Source organism: Apteryx rowi, unplaced genomic scaffold (genome assembly GCF_003343035.1).
Source record: "Apteryx rowi isolate R43461 unplaced genomic scaffold, aptRow1 scaffold_429, whole genome shotgun sequence".
Lineage (NCBI taxonomy): Eukaryota > Metazoa > Chordata > Aves > Apterygiformes > Apterygidae > Apteryx > Apteryx rowi.
In genome coordinates, this window is record NW_020450682.1 from 100,318 (window position 1) to 118,525 (window position 18,208).

Sequence of the window (18,208 nt, forward strand, 5' to 3'; positions counted from 1 at the left end):
AACACCAGAGTCTGAAAAAAGTGTTGCATGGCTTTGTATTTAAAGCAACAATGGGAATGTTATGGTCAATCACTGAAAGCCAAGTTTGCTCCCTTACATCAACAGGTTCTGACTCAGCGCCATGATATAAAGTCAAGAGCTCCAGACATGTCAGGAAAATTCTTAAAATCACATTGCTGCCAAGACTCTAGGCAGTTCTCTGGGATTTACCCTGGCATTTTGGGTTAACCTGAAATGGTTTCCTACTTGTTGCTTTTTCTAATCTCTGTTGCTGAGAATTACAGTGTAGTGGAGATGACTGTGTTTCTGCAGTTCTTACTAGGGATTTTATACATCTTTCTCTGTGTAATTTAGACAGTAATAGCGGTGGTAGCTTACAGTTCTCTGTATTTTGCAGTACTGGCAATTCCAAATGTTTGTTCTTTTTCAAAAGAAACAGTAAGTTGACTTAAAAACATGATCTTTGATATTTATTTATTTATTTATTTTTAATTAACCTCTGCCTATCTGAACAGGAACTGTCCTGAAATGGATATTCTAGTAGTTGAATCTAGGGGTGTGAAAGTCACATTTTCAAAATTTTATTCTAAGTGTACTTGATTCCTCCCCCCCGCCCCAGGTGAGACTTCTTAAGAAGAAAAACTGATAAGGAAAGACTGGATGATGACGCAGAAGAGCATGTGTTAGCAGTGTGTGCTCCTGCCCCCAATTCCTTACTTTGGGGAGTGGCGAGAGACCTGTGTATGTACATATGCATTACCTCGCTGGGCGAGCTCAATTTAAATGCAGCCTATTAAATTATTTACAGAAGACAGTTGGCCAACCCATTGTACTGGGTTGTAGGAGCCAAAGGTCGCTTTGGTGTGCCTGCTTGATTCATAGGGTAATCTGATACAGTACTTAGCTCTTTGCCTCCCAGTCAGTGGGTTAGACCTTATCCTCTTGTAATTATGAGTCAGAGAACCATAACTTTCAGAAAAAGCCAAAGCCTTTATTTTTAATGGTTTTTGAAGAGGTTGTGCAGCAGAACATAGGCTGCGAGAGCATCTGCCGAGCGGAGACCAGGCTGGGTTCTTCAGTAGTGTAAATCTGGCTGACAATTTGATAGCTAAAACACCATACCTTTGTTTTCTTAAGTTGCTTGTTCTTGTGATGACATCATTTGCAGCCACTAGGATGTTACGGCAGTAATGTTTATTTTTCAGACAGGAGGGGGTTTGTTTTAGGTTTTTGTTTGTTTTGGGAGGCTGTTGGAGGGGTTTTGGTTTTTGGGGGATTATTTTCTTTTTAAGATTGCCTGCTACAAGCCTCTGCTTGAGTATTCACTGAGCTGTTTTTATTGGGTCTCTCATTTGAGTGTGTTCTGCTGCTGCAAGACAGAAACTTGCGTGTTTTTTATCAACATACATCTTGGTGAAAAATCCCTGCCAAAATAAAAAAGAAAAGGTGTTGGGATTTCTTGGTTCCAGATATTGCCAGCTTTTGTCTGCTTTAAAACACTGCCTTTGCTTCTTCCCCTGCCAGGCTGGCTCCCTCCTTGAGGCAGGTTAGTGTCAGCACGCAGGGCGAGCAATTAGCATCAGGGGAGCTTTCAGCAGTGCCTGACTTTCTGCAACCTTGGCATCAGGGAGTGGTTTCACCAGTTGCTAATGTAAAGTGAAAGTGGCAGAACATAGCACAGCTGGGAGCAAAATGTGTTTTGAGAGCTGCAGTCACACCAGTGGGAGTCAAAAATAGCGGCTTGTGTACAGATGTACAGGTTTTGTTTATATGCCTTATGCACTTGTCTCTCTCTCTCTCTCTCTCTCTTTTTTTTTTTAATGCTATCACTTGGTACATGGGAACAAATCTCTTCAACACAATCTGTTCAGGATGCTTGTAGAGTTTATGAGCTCCCATATTTTATCTTTCCTCTCTCTGAGTCCCCAGAGGTGCATGAGAGCTTTTCCTTTTCTGCGTGCAGGGGTCAGAAGTTTGCACTTCCACCGAGCTCCTGGCTGAGGAAAGGAGGAGTTTTGCTGCTGTGGTCGTGCTTTTTGGAGAGCGAGCCTATCGTATTTCACTCTAATCCTAAGCGATAGCCACACAGTCTGTTTTATTGTTAAGAGAGTCTTCCTGGAGCTCCTTAACTAGGCTTTTCATTAGGGGAGAGCAGGGCACACAGAACTGGGAGTCAGGACTGTGGCTGGGAAGCTTGTAAGGACTCCTGAGCTGCGCCGTGCCCCGTGTGATCTCTGCCTGCCTTTTCTGGGCTGGGTGTTTTTGATGAGCTAGGACAGAGGACCGAATCGCATGCACCCTCCTGGAGAATGATGCCAGGGAGGAAAGCGGAGCTACGGTTCTGCTGTTGAGTGGGGAATAGGGAAAACATGTGCCTTAGTACTATTTTCTGCCTGGCCGTTACACGCTTGTCTGAGCTGCTGCAAGGTGCCACTTTCTGTTGCTTTTCTCCCCTTTGTTTTCTTTGGCAGCTTTTGCTGTATCAAAACAGCTTCAGGGGAGCTGTGCTGGCACGGTGACCTACCTCCATACTGGTGCTGGTTTAAATGCAGCACGAAGAAACCTGGACGGAAGTCATATTGAAATTGCTTAGCCTTTCACAAAAGCCACAGAGAAGGGGACGGGAACAATTTCAGAAAGGTCTTTTTTGGAAGTGAGGACAGTAGCTGGCTTGAAAGAAAATGAAAAAGGAGTGTGTTTCGAGATCTTTCAAACTCAAACAAAACACAGGCTCCCTCTCGCGTGCCGTAAGCTGGATAAATTTCTCCTCCTTGTCAAGGCAGACAAAGAAATTGTTTCGCAGCGATGGTGAACTCTCCTCCATGTGCATGCAGCAGGTAGATGAGGATGATGAGAACTGGACCTACAGAAGCCCGCACAGAAAAGGTGACTTGCTTTCTCTTTAACCCTTGCGATTGCCGCCACAGCGGCAGCCCTGGTGGCTCCGTGCCCTTTGTTAGTGCTGGTGTTGCGGGTCCCGCCGGGAGTCCCCAGCCCCTCGGGAGCTGCCTGTGGGGCATGACAAGGCGGGCGGCACAAAAGCCTAGGCTAGCACAGCCTTGCAAAGTGTTTCTGGGGGTAAATCTATGGAAGCTTATAGTAATCAACTGGAAGAACCTTTATTTATGTAGGTGAGTTTTGATTAAGCTTCTTGTAGCCAGTGGTCACTAGTGGCAGACCTTTGGGCAGGTGCTGAAAGAATGTCTCCTCTTTCTGTGCCATCAAAAGCCGTTTAAGACTCTGCTTGTAACAGGCTGGATGGTTTTTTTGGTTGACTGCCTCATGGTCCTGCTGGAAAATTTTAAGTGTCTTTTGTTTTATGAGGGCAGACTGAAAGGAGGTCCCAGATGCAAAATGAAAATGCCATGTATTTTCCCCAAGGAAACTTGCTGAGAACTGCAATCCTAGATCTCTCTTCTTCTCTATGGAGCAAGGTGAGCAGTTCTGAAGGAAGCATTGAAATATTCAAACCTGGAGTATATTTTATATGAAACTTCAAAAAAACAAAGCAGCCTTTGTGTTGCTTTTTTTGTTTATTTATTTTTGGAGTAGAGTTTGTAAGGTTCTTATTCAAGCATACCTCTTTTCTATAAGTCAAAATGCATTTTGGAAATTTGTACCTGTGAGGTGGTGAGCTACTGTTATCAGTGCATTCCATGGCTGGTAGACAGTAAGAGTGTTTGTATGGTTAAAAATACTCAGTAAAGTGATTTGATTGTAATTTTTCTAGTGGTGCCAGAGCACTAGTTTGTTAATGGAAAGTCTAAGGTTGACTCACTTCTGCTATAAGGTGACTTTTGTAAGAGCAGGCAGGCTCTCCAAGGACATTTGAACTTCAAAGCAGTTTTAATTTCTTTTCATTTCTGGGAGCAGTTAATAGATATTTGACCAGAAGTTCAGTTCCAAGTCAAAAATAAATTGTGGCTTTAGTAAATGGTTTGGATGTAAGAACACTAACACAGGATGTATACACTTGCGTTTGCTCCCCACAGTGTAGGAGAGGATTTTAATCCACGCTTTGAAGATTGTTTTTAACCCCTTTCACTGCTGAAAAGCTTCAACAAAAAGCACTTCCATCTGCAACTGGCTGCTAATTCTTATTTGGGCTTGTTAGCATGTTCATAGTGTACAGCAATGTCTGATAGGTTAGTAACACCTTTGGGACCTTGTCCTGTCAAGCAGAGCTGTGAGGTTCTGTTGTTATTTGCTATGTAACTTCGATGAAGTTTCTCATGCTGAATTCTTTAGCCGGTGTTCACACTACAAGACCAAGATGGGAAAGGAAACTTTACTGATGGATTAATGGTGTATTAATTTTTCTGAGAGCGTTATCGTACACTTGATTTATGGAACATAAGCCCATTGTATATTGTAGGGGGAGGGTGGGATGCCTTCTGTAGTTGGACAGCAAGCTATAAAAACTTCTATGCCTGGTCATAATGGAGATTACAATATCTGATTTTTGAAAGGAAAATGGAGGGAGGTATGAATTATGCAGAGCTTATACGTCCTCTATACAGAGATGTGGAGTTGAATTTGACTTGATAACTTGTAAATATCTGTCCAGATTGTAAACTATAAGCTTCATTCTGTCTGACTGGGTTTTTGTGTTTGGAAGAAGCTGATAAACTGGCAGGGGGTGCCAGGACTGTAGGGAGTTTTGGCTAGATAGTAGCAGAAAAACTTGCCATGGCTGCAGGTGGTTCGCCCAGTGCTGAGAGTCAGGCATGCCTATGTGGTGTCAGAGCACTTGGAGTTACCAGTACCTGAGTCGTTGTTTTGTTTTAGTAGTCAAAGGCAAAAATGTGTGATAAATGAATACTTGTGTTCTCCAATTAGCTTGCTCCATTGGACTGTTGCATTATTGCTTGCCAGCCTTTGTAAAACTGAGGCCTCAAAACAGTATGGACTTTAGTGCTTGAGCTCACCCACATAACTTAAAATTATAGCAGAACATTAGAAAGAAATGGAATGCTTAATAGGCTAGAAGGATGACTAGTTTTATATAGAAAATCAGAATTGTTTATTTTAAGCTTGTTTTAAAAACTACTAAAGCTTTATCTATCAGAATAATTTTGCCTCCAGGCAAATTAACTAAGCATGTAAGATCACAGGCTCTCCTTCCACCTTTTTCTTTGCCCAACTCTACATATAAAGGAAGAAGTGTTAATAGAAATTGGAAATAAATGAGTTGTTGTTTTTCTTTCTGAGCCGTTCCTCTTCCTGTCTTTTTAAACCTCTTATTCTTTTGCCGCTTCACTGCTCTGCCCATCTCATATTGCATTCCCATGAGGCTGCTAGGTGACAAGCATAAGGCAGCCTGTGTTGCTTGGTATTTCACCAGCAAAATGGCTAGTCTACACAGGCTGCAAACTGGAATTGCAAACAGTAGCAATCAGTGATATTGCTGGGATTCGTTAATTTAAAAATGAATAGAAAATTAAAAAGTAAATGTTAACTTGCAAACATATGGCAAATCCTGATGTCTTACTCAGGTGAGCTTTATTCATGTGGAAGTCAATTGGGGTTTGATGCTTCACTCTTCATTTTTAAAAGCCACAATACATTTTGGTATATTTTGGAACCTGTAGCACCAATTAGACTTCATGTCTGATAAAGCAGTTACTAAGAGAAATGTTAAAAGGTCATAGTAAAATGAAGAATTTAGGTTTGTTGTTTGAAATCTCTCTCACCAGACCCTCTTCCTCCCTATCAATCTGAAGGAGTTTGAAATGAGGCAAACTGTTACTGCTATGTTTCTATTCTTAAATCTGATTTTTAGTTCTGATTTTTTTTACCTTGAGGTAACAGCAGAGTTCTTTATTATGGGAGGAAGAAGAGTGGATGGGGTGAAATGTCATGCCCCCCATGTTTCATAGTTTTCAGTTGGAAAAAAGAATGATATGTTGAGAAATGTAGTTTTATTATAGCAGTAGAGTATGATTTGTCCTGTCAGAGACCACTTTTTTTTTTTTTTCCCCTCTCTTGAGGGCTTAAGTTGAGTTGTAGGCCTATCCAAGGTGATAGGATCATTAGTGACTAGAAGAAGAGGTGATGAATCTGAATGCTGGGACCTCTGGTTCCAGTTGAACAAAGTATTAAACATGCACTTATTTAAAATATCTGAAAGTTGTAGTTTAGCTGAGTTCCTGGCATATTGTGGGATCGTATTCTCCATCATATAAAATGGAGTTGAAAATTCTTTTCCATCAGAAGTTACGTATGGTGTGGTGGGACACACGAAGGTATAGCTGAAGTGGATAAAGAGAGCAAATTGGGAATGTAGACCAAACGTTGATAACGTTTCTACCATGCAGTTGTTCTTTTGATTATTCCCTGCACCTGCTCTGTGTTCTGTTTTTCTCTTACTTGGGTGCTTTTTATCCCTTTCCATTGTTTATCGCTTTTCCATTGTTACAAGGGGAAGCTGCAGGCGATAGTGGCCAGAGTCCATCAGCATTTCGCCAGCTCATTGAAGATTATCAGGTTGAACTGATGGCACTTGCTGCGGCTGTGCATCGGGTTTCAGTGAAGTGGTGCTGCACCATCACTGCTAGGTGTTGCTGGCTGTGATAACCAGTCTCCTGGCAGGGCACGAAGCACTGGAGCGGCAAATACCAACCTTTGATTGTATAACTGCTCTGCCATCTGGGTTCCTGTTGTTTCATAAGGTGTTTTTGTGAGCGTTCAGTAACTTCTATGTAGCAGGGATAAAAGGCTGATTTCTCTCAGAAAGTAGCTGTGCAATGACATCCAGTGCTTGTACCGCCACTTTTCAGAGGCAGCTATGGGATCAGTCAGACCTAGTTTTTTATTTAACCGTTTTGTTAGTAGAAGTTTTAGTTTTCCTTGACTTTGGTCTTCTACTGGAATGGCTTACTTCTGGTATTTGCAATAGAAATGCAGAAGATAGCTTATTTTTTGCAGAGACAAGTGGCTGTACCTTATAGGTGGATTCTAAATAGCTGGGCCTAAAATTTCTTCAGCAAGCTGGACATCTCATAACACTGAGCAGCACGGACATCAACTGCCCCTTCAGTAAAACAAATAGGGTAGCTACCCCTGGGCTTGCTTAAAGTTCTTCTTAAGAGCACTGGAAAACTGAACAATTTTTGGTCTGGTGACTGTTCTGTGTTTTGGTGCTTTTCTGTGTATGCTGGAGGTACAGTGGTAGGCAAGTAAAATGGGCAGTGTGCTGCTCTTGCCTTCAGGCATTTTGAGACTGTAGCTCAGAGCTTTTTTTTTTTTTCCCCCCTCCTTTAAAATATAAATTGCTGAAAAATACTGTCAGAAATGTTGTTTGAAACTTAAAGATGCTTGTGTGCATTAAGGAATATTTCTGATATATAAGAATATTTAAAAATCATTCATGTCGACTTTTTTCCCAGACCTGTACTGTAAGCAGTGGGTATGACATAGCAAGTTAACTTCAAAAGAGGTAACAAATGCGTCAATTTGTCGTATGAATGTCACCATTACCTTGACTTTGCCAAAAATGAGATGAGTCACGTTCAGCATGAGAGCATCTTACTGCATTTTGTAGATTTTTATTTTTATTTCTTCATCAATTTCTCCAGTTTAAAAAGGAAAACTTGCGGCAGCAGCTCTCAACAGAGCTGCCTTCGCCACCAGTCTTGCTGATCCTGTGGTCATATCAGTAGGATTGCAGAGAAAGTGAGGATTTTCTCTGAAGCAGTTAAACACGCTTGAGCTCCTGACCTTGTTTCTTATGCTCTTTCCTCCTGATAGTGATCATCTCATCAGGTGTTGATAAAGCACAATTAGTAGCCAAATCCAGGAGGTGATACGTGAAAAGAAGCTGTTAACGGACAGAGCGACTTTTGCCCTCTTGTGCCTTATTCCGCCCTCTCCCCCAAGGCTTTGGTCTCTGCTTATTTCTCTGATTTTTCACCCACTGCCACCATTTCACTTGACTGGTTTCCAAACTTTCTGCATCATGAGAAAGTCAAAACACTTGGCTGCTTTTTGCTGCAGGCGGCACTACCTGAAAGACTTCTTTGGACTTGTCAGTCAGAGAAGCCCGATTGCTCAGTCAACTGCCTCCTTTGAAAGACTGGTTCAAACTGAGTTCAAAAGGTGGAAGCCACTGGTGTTTTGGGCCAAGTTTTATTCACTAATATAAAATTGTGTGTGGAATACCTTTTTTTTTCCCCCCTTGCAAAAACAGGCTAAACTTGAAATTCCTTTTAATGCTAAAAGTTCTCTTGAATTCGTAAGTAAGTACTTGTGGGTTCAACCTTTGGTGTCATTGTAGCACGTCTGACATAGGTAATTATGATATGTTGATGACAAATCTTATCTTAGAAATATCAGAACTGTAAGTTAGCTTCCTGACCATTCACTGTGTGGTGTTGTCTGAGAACGTCAAAGTTATCAAGGAGTCAAATTTCCATAAACTAAACAACTAATTTCTTATGTCATAGGTAGCAATTATGTCATAGGTGCTGCCTTACTGTGTCAGTAAAAATTATGATCTTTTGCTTTGCCTTTACTGTCTGTAGTTGATGTGAATATTTGATACTATCAAACTTAATTGATACTATCAATAAGTGTTCTTTAGCAGCCCAGAGGCACGATCCACACTCCAGGCTTTGAATTTTTATAATACTGAGGATTTTTTATTGTTGGTGCTTCCTGCTGAACGTAAGTTAAGGGATTTACAACTCTGTTATTGCTGACCTGCAGCATAAAGCTTGGTTTTTGGTGTATCAGCTTGGTTTTTGTTTTTTGGTTTTTTTTGCCCTAAAGTCCAAACAAATTTTAAAACTTTTTTTTTTTTTTTTTAAGTCATGAGCACAATTCTTCAGTATTTCAGTTCGGTTGAGGTGATTTCAGGGACAGAGCAGTAATCACATAGGTGTTCATAAATTTTGCCTTAGTAATGAGATGTGCAGCTGCAAAGTATGAGCAAGTTTCCATGAGTGAGACTACTGCATCCAGACCTTCTGTGCTATTCTAATGTAAAATTATCTAACAAGTTCTTTCTGTATGTTTTGTGCACAAGATTGTGTTCAAGGGGGGAAAAATTCACAACCATTTTTACACAGATAAGGGCCAATAAACCTGCGGGGAGTTGCTAGCATTTGTAGAAGCAGTAATATGTGATGCAGTGTCTCACGGTGGGGGGACAAGTTGTACAAATGTCTTGAAGCTTTGGGCAAGGTCATAAATAATAATTTACGGAAACCTCAGTAAGTGTTTACTTAAGAGACTGGAATAACTCCACAACAAATACTACATGTTTTATATAACTTTTTGTGGAAGACTTTTTRGGGGTGGTGGGGGGTGTGTGAGAGAAATTAATGGTTTTATAGACACATTTTTATATACATGAGCTCACATACACAAATCAAAATATAAAAGTGAAAAAACAGTGAGAAGTTTAATATGAAAGCCAGTTTTTGTCTTGTTATACCTTTTCCCTTTTGCATGTTTTTGTAAGGTCTGTATGCAAAGATAAATTGAATGTAGTATWTGGATTTGCAACAACATTTGCAGCAATTTGCCTATATGATCAAGTTAACATGTTAATATTTAACTCTGAATGTTCTGCGGTTAAAACTATGGATGTTGTGCTTTCAGGGAAGTAGTTCTCAGCTAGGAGCAGACACACTAGTCTTAAATCATTGAGGCATGTAGTATTTATCATAGCATGTTTGTATCATTGCACAGCAGAGGGTTGTTTAAAAATTTAGTGATACACAGTGGCAATCAAAACTCTTCATGCTGATAAAACAGCTGGAGATATTTGAAAGTCCTGTATTTAACTACAGCTTGAAGTAGCAACTTTTGTATGTTGGTACATAATTGCAGATTTAATCAAAACTTTTCCATCTTTCCCATGTCTTCTGGTAAACACTGCCCACCATACATGGGAATCTGAAAGTGGGTTTGCCTGRWAAAAAAAAAAAAAAAAAAAAAAAAAAAAAAAAAAAAAAAGCTACAGAAACAAATTATGTTTACATAAGAAATTTTGATTATGTATCACAGACTCATTTATTCAAACCCACATCTCTATTTACATTTTATCACAAAACCATGGTCTAGCCATTGTTACTATTGCTTCCATAAAATCCTTGCAAAGTGTCAGTCCTCTGCTATTTTTGTATGAAAAATAACTTTTATTTAAAAAAAAAAAGTTCTGCTTTGTTGTTATGATCAAAACCTTTCAGGTGAAAATAGAAACAAGAAGAAAATAATGTGCTAACCTTACACATATGGCAGATTCTTCCTTCTTTCCCAGCTGATACTGCAGCATCTGTTCATCTGCAGGAACTTGTGACCGGAGAACTACACTCTGTGCTAAAGGAAGTTTCAGCATACATTTTGACAAATACTTATGGCTGGTGTCACTATCTCTATGCTGTCACCTCCAAGAGCCATAACCTCTTAGTCTATTAAGCCCTATGGAGCAGAGTCCTAATCTCTTCAGGGATCAGGGGATTTTTGTTCCCATGAAAGAGTTAAAACGAATACTCTTGGTACTGCATGAGGGTGGGGAATCAACATTTTAGAGCTGTTGTCTGAGAAGTTTGCTTTTGTTAGATGAACAGGAAGAAAACTGCTGATATTTGTATAAAAAAACAACTGTAGTTGGTTTGAGAAGCCTGAAACCCCATGGTGACTGCTGCTCCCAGGAGAAGAGGCCAGTTTTTCTGTCCAGCTGTGCACTTCCAGTGTCACTCACAGGTGTTCATTTTCTGACACCCTTTATTTTAGGACCATATATTTGCCTCTGAAATGAGACACTGACTGTTTTTCTTTCATAGTACACCGTGAATTTCACTTGTAGAGTAGCTCCAGTAAGAGTTTCCTTGATTGGTCTGTGCAGAAGCATGCAATCTTGGGAAGTGCAAATCAAACAAATTCAGTAGCACCTGACTTAACTTCATGTTTCCAAGGAGTACAAGGAGGACATTGTAACCCAATTTGTCCTAGACGTTAGCTATATTTGACAATTGGGTTAGCGTAGCCAGAGCAGTGCTCTACACAGCACACTTCTTGCTTCTTTGCAGCAGTGAAGGAATGAACAGGATGCTATAATTTTCATTTTGAAAGTATATAGTTTTAATCTTTACAAATGATTTCAAATTATATTTCATAATTCATGTACAGCTTTTTTTCTTGTTCTCAGAACAGTTGTACTTCCTTCCAAATTCCAGCTAATTCTTAGGTTGGAAATACTGTTTCAGTAGAGGCGCAACACTGTCTCCTGATCTTCACGTTTTACTTGCTTCACTTTATAAAGGGGACTGTATGTTTTCCAGCAAGACACTGCATGCAGTGTTTGAGACTAAACAATATGTTGTATGTACTTTCCTACTCACTGCCAATAAAGTAACAAAATATGAAAATTCTTGTTTTGACACAATTATTAGACAACTGTTATGAATTGTCCCCTAAAACTGAGGGAGCCTTTGTCTTTGGAGCGGTCATAGCTCACCATTCTGGCAGGACATTTGCAAATATGATAGAGACTAGAGAATAACAAGTAACTATTAAATATGCAAAACCCCCCTGAAGTTAAAAGTTAGGAATAAATTAATAAGTTTTGCAAGAGTGTATTTCTCTGTATTACAATATTTGAAGCTATTAAGAAGGAGAGGGTTAACCACTTGTAATTTAAATTGTGAAATACGTTTTCCTTCTTGTTTTTTAGCTGCAGAATCTCAATAAAAGTAAAGCAAATTACAGAAAATTTATTAAATTCTAGATTTTTCCATTCACTCATCCATTCACCTGTTTCTTTGCTGACATTATTAGTCTACCAATTTATCTGCTGGCCTATCTTTCCAACTTTTAGGTAGAAACCTCTTTACTGAATTTTTCTTCTTTCTAGGGAATTATAAATGGAAACTCCCATTATAACCTAACCATGCGTGGCTTATTGTTCAAAAGTCTGAACTGAAGAGTGTGCTGTTAAAATGAGGCAAGGTGCTTGTGACATATAGGCACGGTGTATTTTCAGTCTTGAGCGTGTATGTTGGACACGTTAGAGTACGGCGTATTTTCTGTTCCAAAGAAATGCAACTAATATGTACACCCTTCGCTCTTTCTAGAGCTTCCCTTACATATGGTACAGCAGCCTCTATTTGGCACTTTATCTTTGGGAAGCAGATGGTTTCCCTGGACACTGTGTCTAGATGAACTTGCAGTGTAGCAAAGGGGGCTGTGAGCTGTTTGCTCAGCACGAGAAGATGCGAGGCAGAGGAGAAGGCTTAGGGTAAAGTTGCTCAGAAGTTGTCAAATCAAAGAGCAAAGCAGAGGACTGCATGTTGACTGAGAGTGGCCCACGGGTTGTTAAATAGAAGTTATTGCAGGAACTGACAGCAGTTCCTCAAAGGTAACACAGATCATCTTTAATAAAGTACCCGCACGCGTACGCTAGAAGGGAGAAGGGGCAGGCAGAGACGTGACCCCTTTTCCCATTCCTTGCATGGACCACGTGTCCATTAGCTGTGGCGCAAGCCATGCCCGCAAATTGGCAGGTCTGATTTAATAAGGGCCGAGGTAAGCCCCGCTCCCTGCTGGCGGCCAGCGCCGCCCCACGCGCTAATGGGCTCTGCCTGCTAACTGCACCTGCCCACTGGCCCCGGGGAGAGCCCGAGGGAGGGGGCCCACGCACATGGCTACAGGCAGCAAATCCCTCTCAGTTGGCTCCCTTTAGCCATAATCCCATCGCATGCTGCTTCTCTGCCTTTTACTTGCATGTGTAAGCTTTCTTTCTTTTCTGTGGTTTTATTTTATTTTGCACGTTCAGGCGTTCGCTCATTAATGCAGCGGGGAGGCTCACACAGTTTACTTTAGGTATTTGGCTTAATACTCTGAATCACACTCTTCCAGGCACCACTCTAATGGCTCTATTAATTAAAGAGGGACCTAGAGAAAAACCAGGCTCCTAACTTCTGTCAATCATGCCTAATTCCAGTGTCTAAAATAGGTATAGGGGCCTATGAATATTAGAAGCTGTTGCTTTTGGAAACTGAAATTTATTTGTACTCGCTTGTAATTTCCACAGTTTTTATTTTAATGTTTTCTCTGTTGTAAGCAAGACTGGCTGAGGAGCCAGCGAGTCAGGGTAACTGGCTATAGCATATTTTACACTTGCATGGCACCTCTCATCCAGAGAGTATTAATTCAATTTTATTAACCTTGAGTAATCCATGCAATGCCTGTGTATTATAAATATGGCTTTCAGAAAGAAAATGAGATAATTGTGACTTGCAATGGCAGAACTAGGTATGAAATTAAACGTTTGACTCCCAGTCAAATTGACCTGCTTTTGCAAAGGGAGAAACCCCTCCGTGCTCAGCTGGAAACACTGCATTTCCAGCACAGCTCCTCCTGCTGGGGTGCCAGGTGGATAAAACGGAGAGCTGAATCTAATGTAAAGTTGATTGCTGCCCTCCCCCACCTCCAGTAGACTCTGTTTCAGTTGGGACTGTGGAGAAGGCAGCAAATCTATTAAATTAATCAGGTCAAATGAGAAATAACTCATTTTGTTCTCCCTGCTCTGTGCTGACATGTCACACGCTGGTGACAGCCTCAGTGAAGAGGCGCTTGCTTTTCTACCCCRGGGTGATCACAGAAACTGGATCAGGTTTGCAGCTGGGAAAGAGCTGGAACAGGCAGATATTCAGAAATATTTCCCATTGTAATGCATAAGCAAAACCTGTAATAACTTATGAACCACTGTTTTATCCTGCCTAGTGCACAATTATTGATGAAAGCGCTGGTTCAGTTTGCTACCCAAGGACAGTGAATGCCGAAGTGCAAATTCTTTTACATCCATGTTTTTAAGGAATGGGATGTACTTTGTCCCATAGCTTCAAATCAAGAGAGAACTGCATGAAGGAGTGCTGTTTTTAGCTTTGTATTTCAGTGAACTATTTCTGCTTTGTTAGGTAAGTATTTTTTGACTGCCTGAAAATTCCTCCCAGCTAGTACTAATCATGTTTCTTGCACAGGGGCACTCCTTAAGCCAGAGGAGAAACTGCTTTTTCTCTTTGTTTCTTTGTGTTTGTCTTGAGAGTGTCAGCCCTGGGGAATTTTTAGATAAAAGATGATGGCTTTATATTTGACTACACTACATCCTTATTGTGCCTATTCAGGGATACAAACTGTTCTGTTGCCTCTTCGCTGTAAGGCGGTACATAAAGGTACTATTTTCTTCATTTCTCTGATCATTTTAAGTGTGATTTGCCTTCTGGTCTGTAAATGGGATGATGATGGATTAATTTCAGGTGTCTTTTCAGTCGCCCTTGACCCTGATATCCCATGTTACAGGCTCAGAGGATTCCTCAGAAACCTCTTGTTATCAGAGCTAGTAAAGTACTGCCTCGTTCTGAAAGAAAGACCCCAAATGTAATGGTGATACACCTGTGGTGAGGGTTTTTATTTTTGGTTTTTGGTTTTTTTGAGTGATGCACAAATGACTGTGCAGCTGAAGGTGCCTCTGGGTTTGTTTTGACAGTAAGCATCATTGATATAGCTCTGCTGCATCAATTAATCAAAGATACTTTGATACATAATCCTTGCAAAACAGTGATTTTCTATTTAGGAGCAGATCTTTTAGCAGCGATTTGAAATTGTTGGATAGCACATTGTTTTTCCAGGCTCTTTCATCTGAATTTCTACTGTAGCCTCTCAAATTCAAGACTGTGTCAGTGACTGTTTTGGTATAAATAGTCGTCTCCTTGTCATATGGTAAGCTTTGATATACTTTCATCCTCCTTGCACAAGCAGGAATGCCCTCTCTGTTCAACTTCTGTGACAAAGAAACTCCTGAATGAATTTGAAGAAGCTGGTTACAGATTCCTTTCGTGACCTACAGCAACTCTTGAAAGATTTTGCCTTTTCTGTGCCCTTTGTCTGAAGAGTAAGGCAAACAAAAGCTAAGATAAACTTATTCATGACTTTTTATTTGTTTTCTTCCTCACTTAAGGCTGAAGATAGCCTATTCCTAAAACTTTTTATTTTCGTTTTATTTATTTTAATACCAAGCACTTAAACCTGAAGCAATTGTTGGACTTACTACACCACCCCATTTGGAAAAAAGTGTTAATATTCACAAAAACTTTTGTTTGTAATATTCAAAAGCTGTAACACAATTTCATAATTGCTGCATGTAGTTTCAAAGTGAAAACTCTGTCAATATAGCTATTGCAGGAATAGTAACAAAGTTCAGTTTCATTGAAAGTCTGCTTTTGATGAAAAGCACATACGTAAATAAAGGTTTTGACTTATGACTCCTGAATCCAGATATGACTGGAGAGGAACTAGGTGCCTCCTTCACGTAAGATGCCAGTGCTTTAGGGTTATTTCTCTATGAAAGCAATTTATAATCGTTTCGGAGGTTTTAGTGAAAGAAGGTTGTTTTAGACATCAGTGAGCAGCATTGTCAAATATTTATTTTGGTTCTCTTCTTCCCTGTTGTTTAAAACTACCTAAAATTCAATTCACTTGTATCTTTGAGTATTTGGAAAATGTTGTCTCTCACGCCAGTCTTAAAAGTGGCATAACAAGGCCCTGCCCCTGCACATCTTGGAGTATGTGAGTAGCTTTATGTTAGTTGTTTCACTGATAATTTGAGAAGGTGCATTGACCACAAGTCACCTACATGTGTTACTTTTTGCAGGAGAGGACACACATCATTTTATCTCCTGCTATGGTGGATATTTATTGGTTTGAGTTATTCAAAATTATCACTGGGATTATTCCTAATTAATCACTGTGGATTCTGCTTTAAAGAACATACTTCCAACCTGATCATTGGGGGGGGGGGGGAGTTGCTTGTGTCATTAGGCCTGCTGCGATTTTCCCCAAACAAATTTCATCTCCTATAATAATTTTAAAATATTTCTTTCCTTCCTCATTGTATGAGGAAACTCCACCTTAACTGGTTAAAAAAAAAAAAAAATCAAGTAGAACTAGCTATATAATTAGTACTATCAAATGCAAGAGATAAATAGCAAAGTATTTTCTTTTACTTTGTAGTTTGAATAATATTTGCTGTTACTTATCAAAATAATAGCTAATACATTTTCAGTTGGCAGGTGGTTTCCCACTTGATGCTGTCTCTTTAAACATAGTTGCACTGGGTATCCTATGCCTGACCTCTCTTTATCTCCCCCCTCCCCGTTATCACCGATGTGACCATTGTGCCTAGTATCCGTTTGGCTTTTCTTAGTACTTGAGCTGACTGGAGACAAATGGTGTTGGTTTGTGACAACTTTCAAGTTTAAAATTTTATTTTTATTTCAGCTATTTTATTTGGAGAGTTTTTCAGGGTTTTGTTTGTTTGTGTGTGTTATGCATGGTTCAAAAGGGAAATGTGCCAGAATGATTCAGGCTTTAGAAAATCTCTTTCAATAATTGGAGCCTGTCCACAATATCAGATGTGTATGTCTCCACAGGCCACTTGGGTTCTAAAGGAAAAAGTATTTAATTAAATGTTCCAACAGCCCTATTTTCTTGCAGTCAAATTGGGATGCATTTACTGCACAGCAGCATGTGAAGCAAGATGGAAACAGCCTAGATCCTTTTTCAGTAGTGAGTTTGGCAGGTCTGGGCTGTATTTTCTTCCATGCTCATTTTAGTATACTAGCATAATCTTTAGTATGAAAAAATGGTGCAAGTATATACATATTTCTCCCAAATTTATTTCCTTTCWTGCAGTTGCGTTTTAAGGTTAGGGTGGCTAAAGAGTAATGGTGCTAATGGTGCTTTATGCTTTCAGCAGGGGAAGAATAACACTGCAGTATTTCTTTTGGTTGCTCTCAGAGTCGATGCAAATTTCAGTGACTTGAGTAAGAAAGAGAATGAAAGATGCACTTTGATGTGCCAAAATTCCTGATTTCATGTAATTAAAACTTTTCTGTTTACAAAGTCCATTACCAGTCATTTTAAAGGGTGGTTATATATGGAGAATGCACAATTAAAGATGTCAGTCATGGCCTTCTTATGGGGCCAGTCTACTTAGCATCTAGATACTTGGAGCAATGCCTTCATGAGAGATGGCAATGGCAGATGGTGTTGTTTCCTGTTCTTCTCCCTTGATGTGCTGGATGTAGTGGGATATGGTCCTGGAGGCAGCACTTAGCACTTGTAGCTGTCTCCTCATATTCAGTTTGATGTGTAACGCTTTATACAATCAGTTGTGCTTTGTAATTTGCCAGTTGCTAGATATTTCCATATTATTTCCATAGAGTTCAGCACCCCAGTACAATGAGGAAACCTGTGTCTGAGTGTCACAGACAGCAAAACGAGACTTTGGTGGTCAGGGAACAGCTTCCCTGATGGCTTTTGGGTCAGGACCAGGTGTGATGGTCAGCAAGTGTCACCGGGGCCTGAGAGGACCTAGAACCTGCCCAGATTGAGTCGACAGGCCATGTACGGCTCTTCCTTGGCAGGTTTAACCCCCAGGGGTTTTTGGGAGACCAAATAGGCGTCCCTAGATTCCCCCCCACAGGTGCTCTCGGGACGTACCTGATGTAGACCATCAGTGTGCAGGGCTGTCAAATTGGAACCCAAGTGGAAGGCACCAGTCCCTGCCAAGCAGGGAGCAAACTCTGCTGCCTGCACTGGGTTTGTGAACTCCACTGTTGGAGCCAGACACATGAAAGTCACCTGTGGTTATGACTGGAAAATCTCTTTTGTCGATCTGCTTCTAAGCAGCATGATTCAGGCTCAGGTCCCCAAAATATTTAGGTAGCTAGATCCCCATTGATTTTGCAGAGGGCAAGGAGTTAAAAACACCTTTTTGGCCGAGCACCTTAGGGACTTCTCCAGAGGAAGTCTATGATAGAGCGCAAGCGTCACAAGTCTGACTGTCCACATTGATACTTTCACATAACAGTGGTTGTTCACCGTCTCTCTGCATTTGTCCTTTGTGAGGGTCCTGTCATCTGCTTCGGGCTTCTGGTGCTCCCACGCCTTGTGAAGTATGGTAGTTTTTAATGGACAGAAATAGGAATTGCTTCTGTTTTAGAAGACCAAGTAAGGCTGAGGGGAATGCTGGACACAACCGCCAAATGCACAGGTGTCCCAGCAGATGCGGGGGGTCTTTCATGCCAGACTTGTTCTGTCTTCTGAGGCTGTTCTTAGTCTGATTTTCTGAGGAAATGGGGCCAATGTGACCATTCATGTGCTCTCTCCTCTTCATTTATGCCCTCCCAGGTTCCCCCCC

At 40.6% G+C, this 18,208-nt stretch overlaps 1 protein-coding gene across 1 annotated transcript in view; it reads left to right on the forward strand.

Annotated features, from left to right (window-relative positions):
• The first annotated feature begins 2,681 nt into the window (after positions 1–2,681).
• NHSL1 (NHS like 1) overlaps positions 2,682–18,208 on the forward strand; it is a 113,094-nt gene continuing 97,567 nt past the window's right edge. Inside the window, exon 1 of the mRNA XM_026076227.1 lies at positions 2,682–2,886. Coding sequence (XP_025932012.1) covers positions 2,682–2,886 — 205 coding nt within the window. The remainder of the gene's footprint in view (positions 2,887–18,208) is intronic.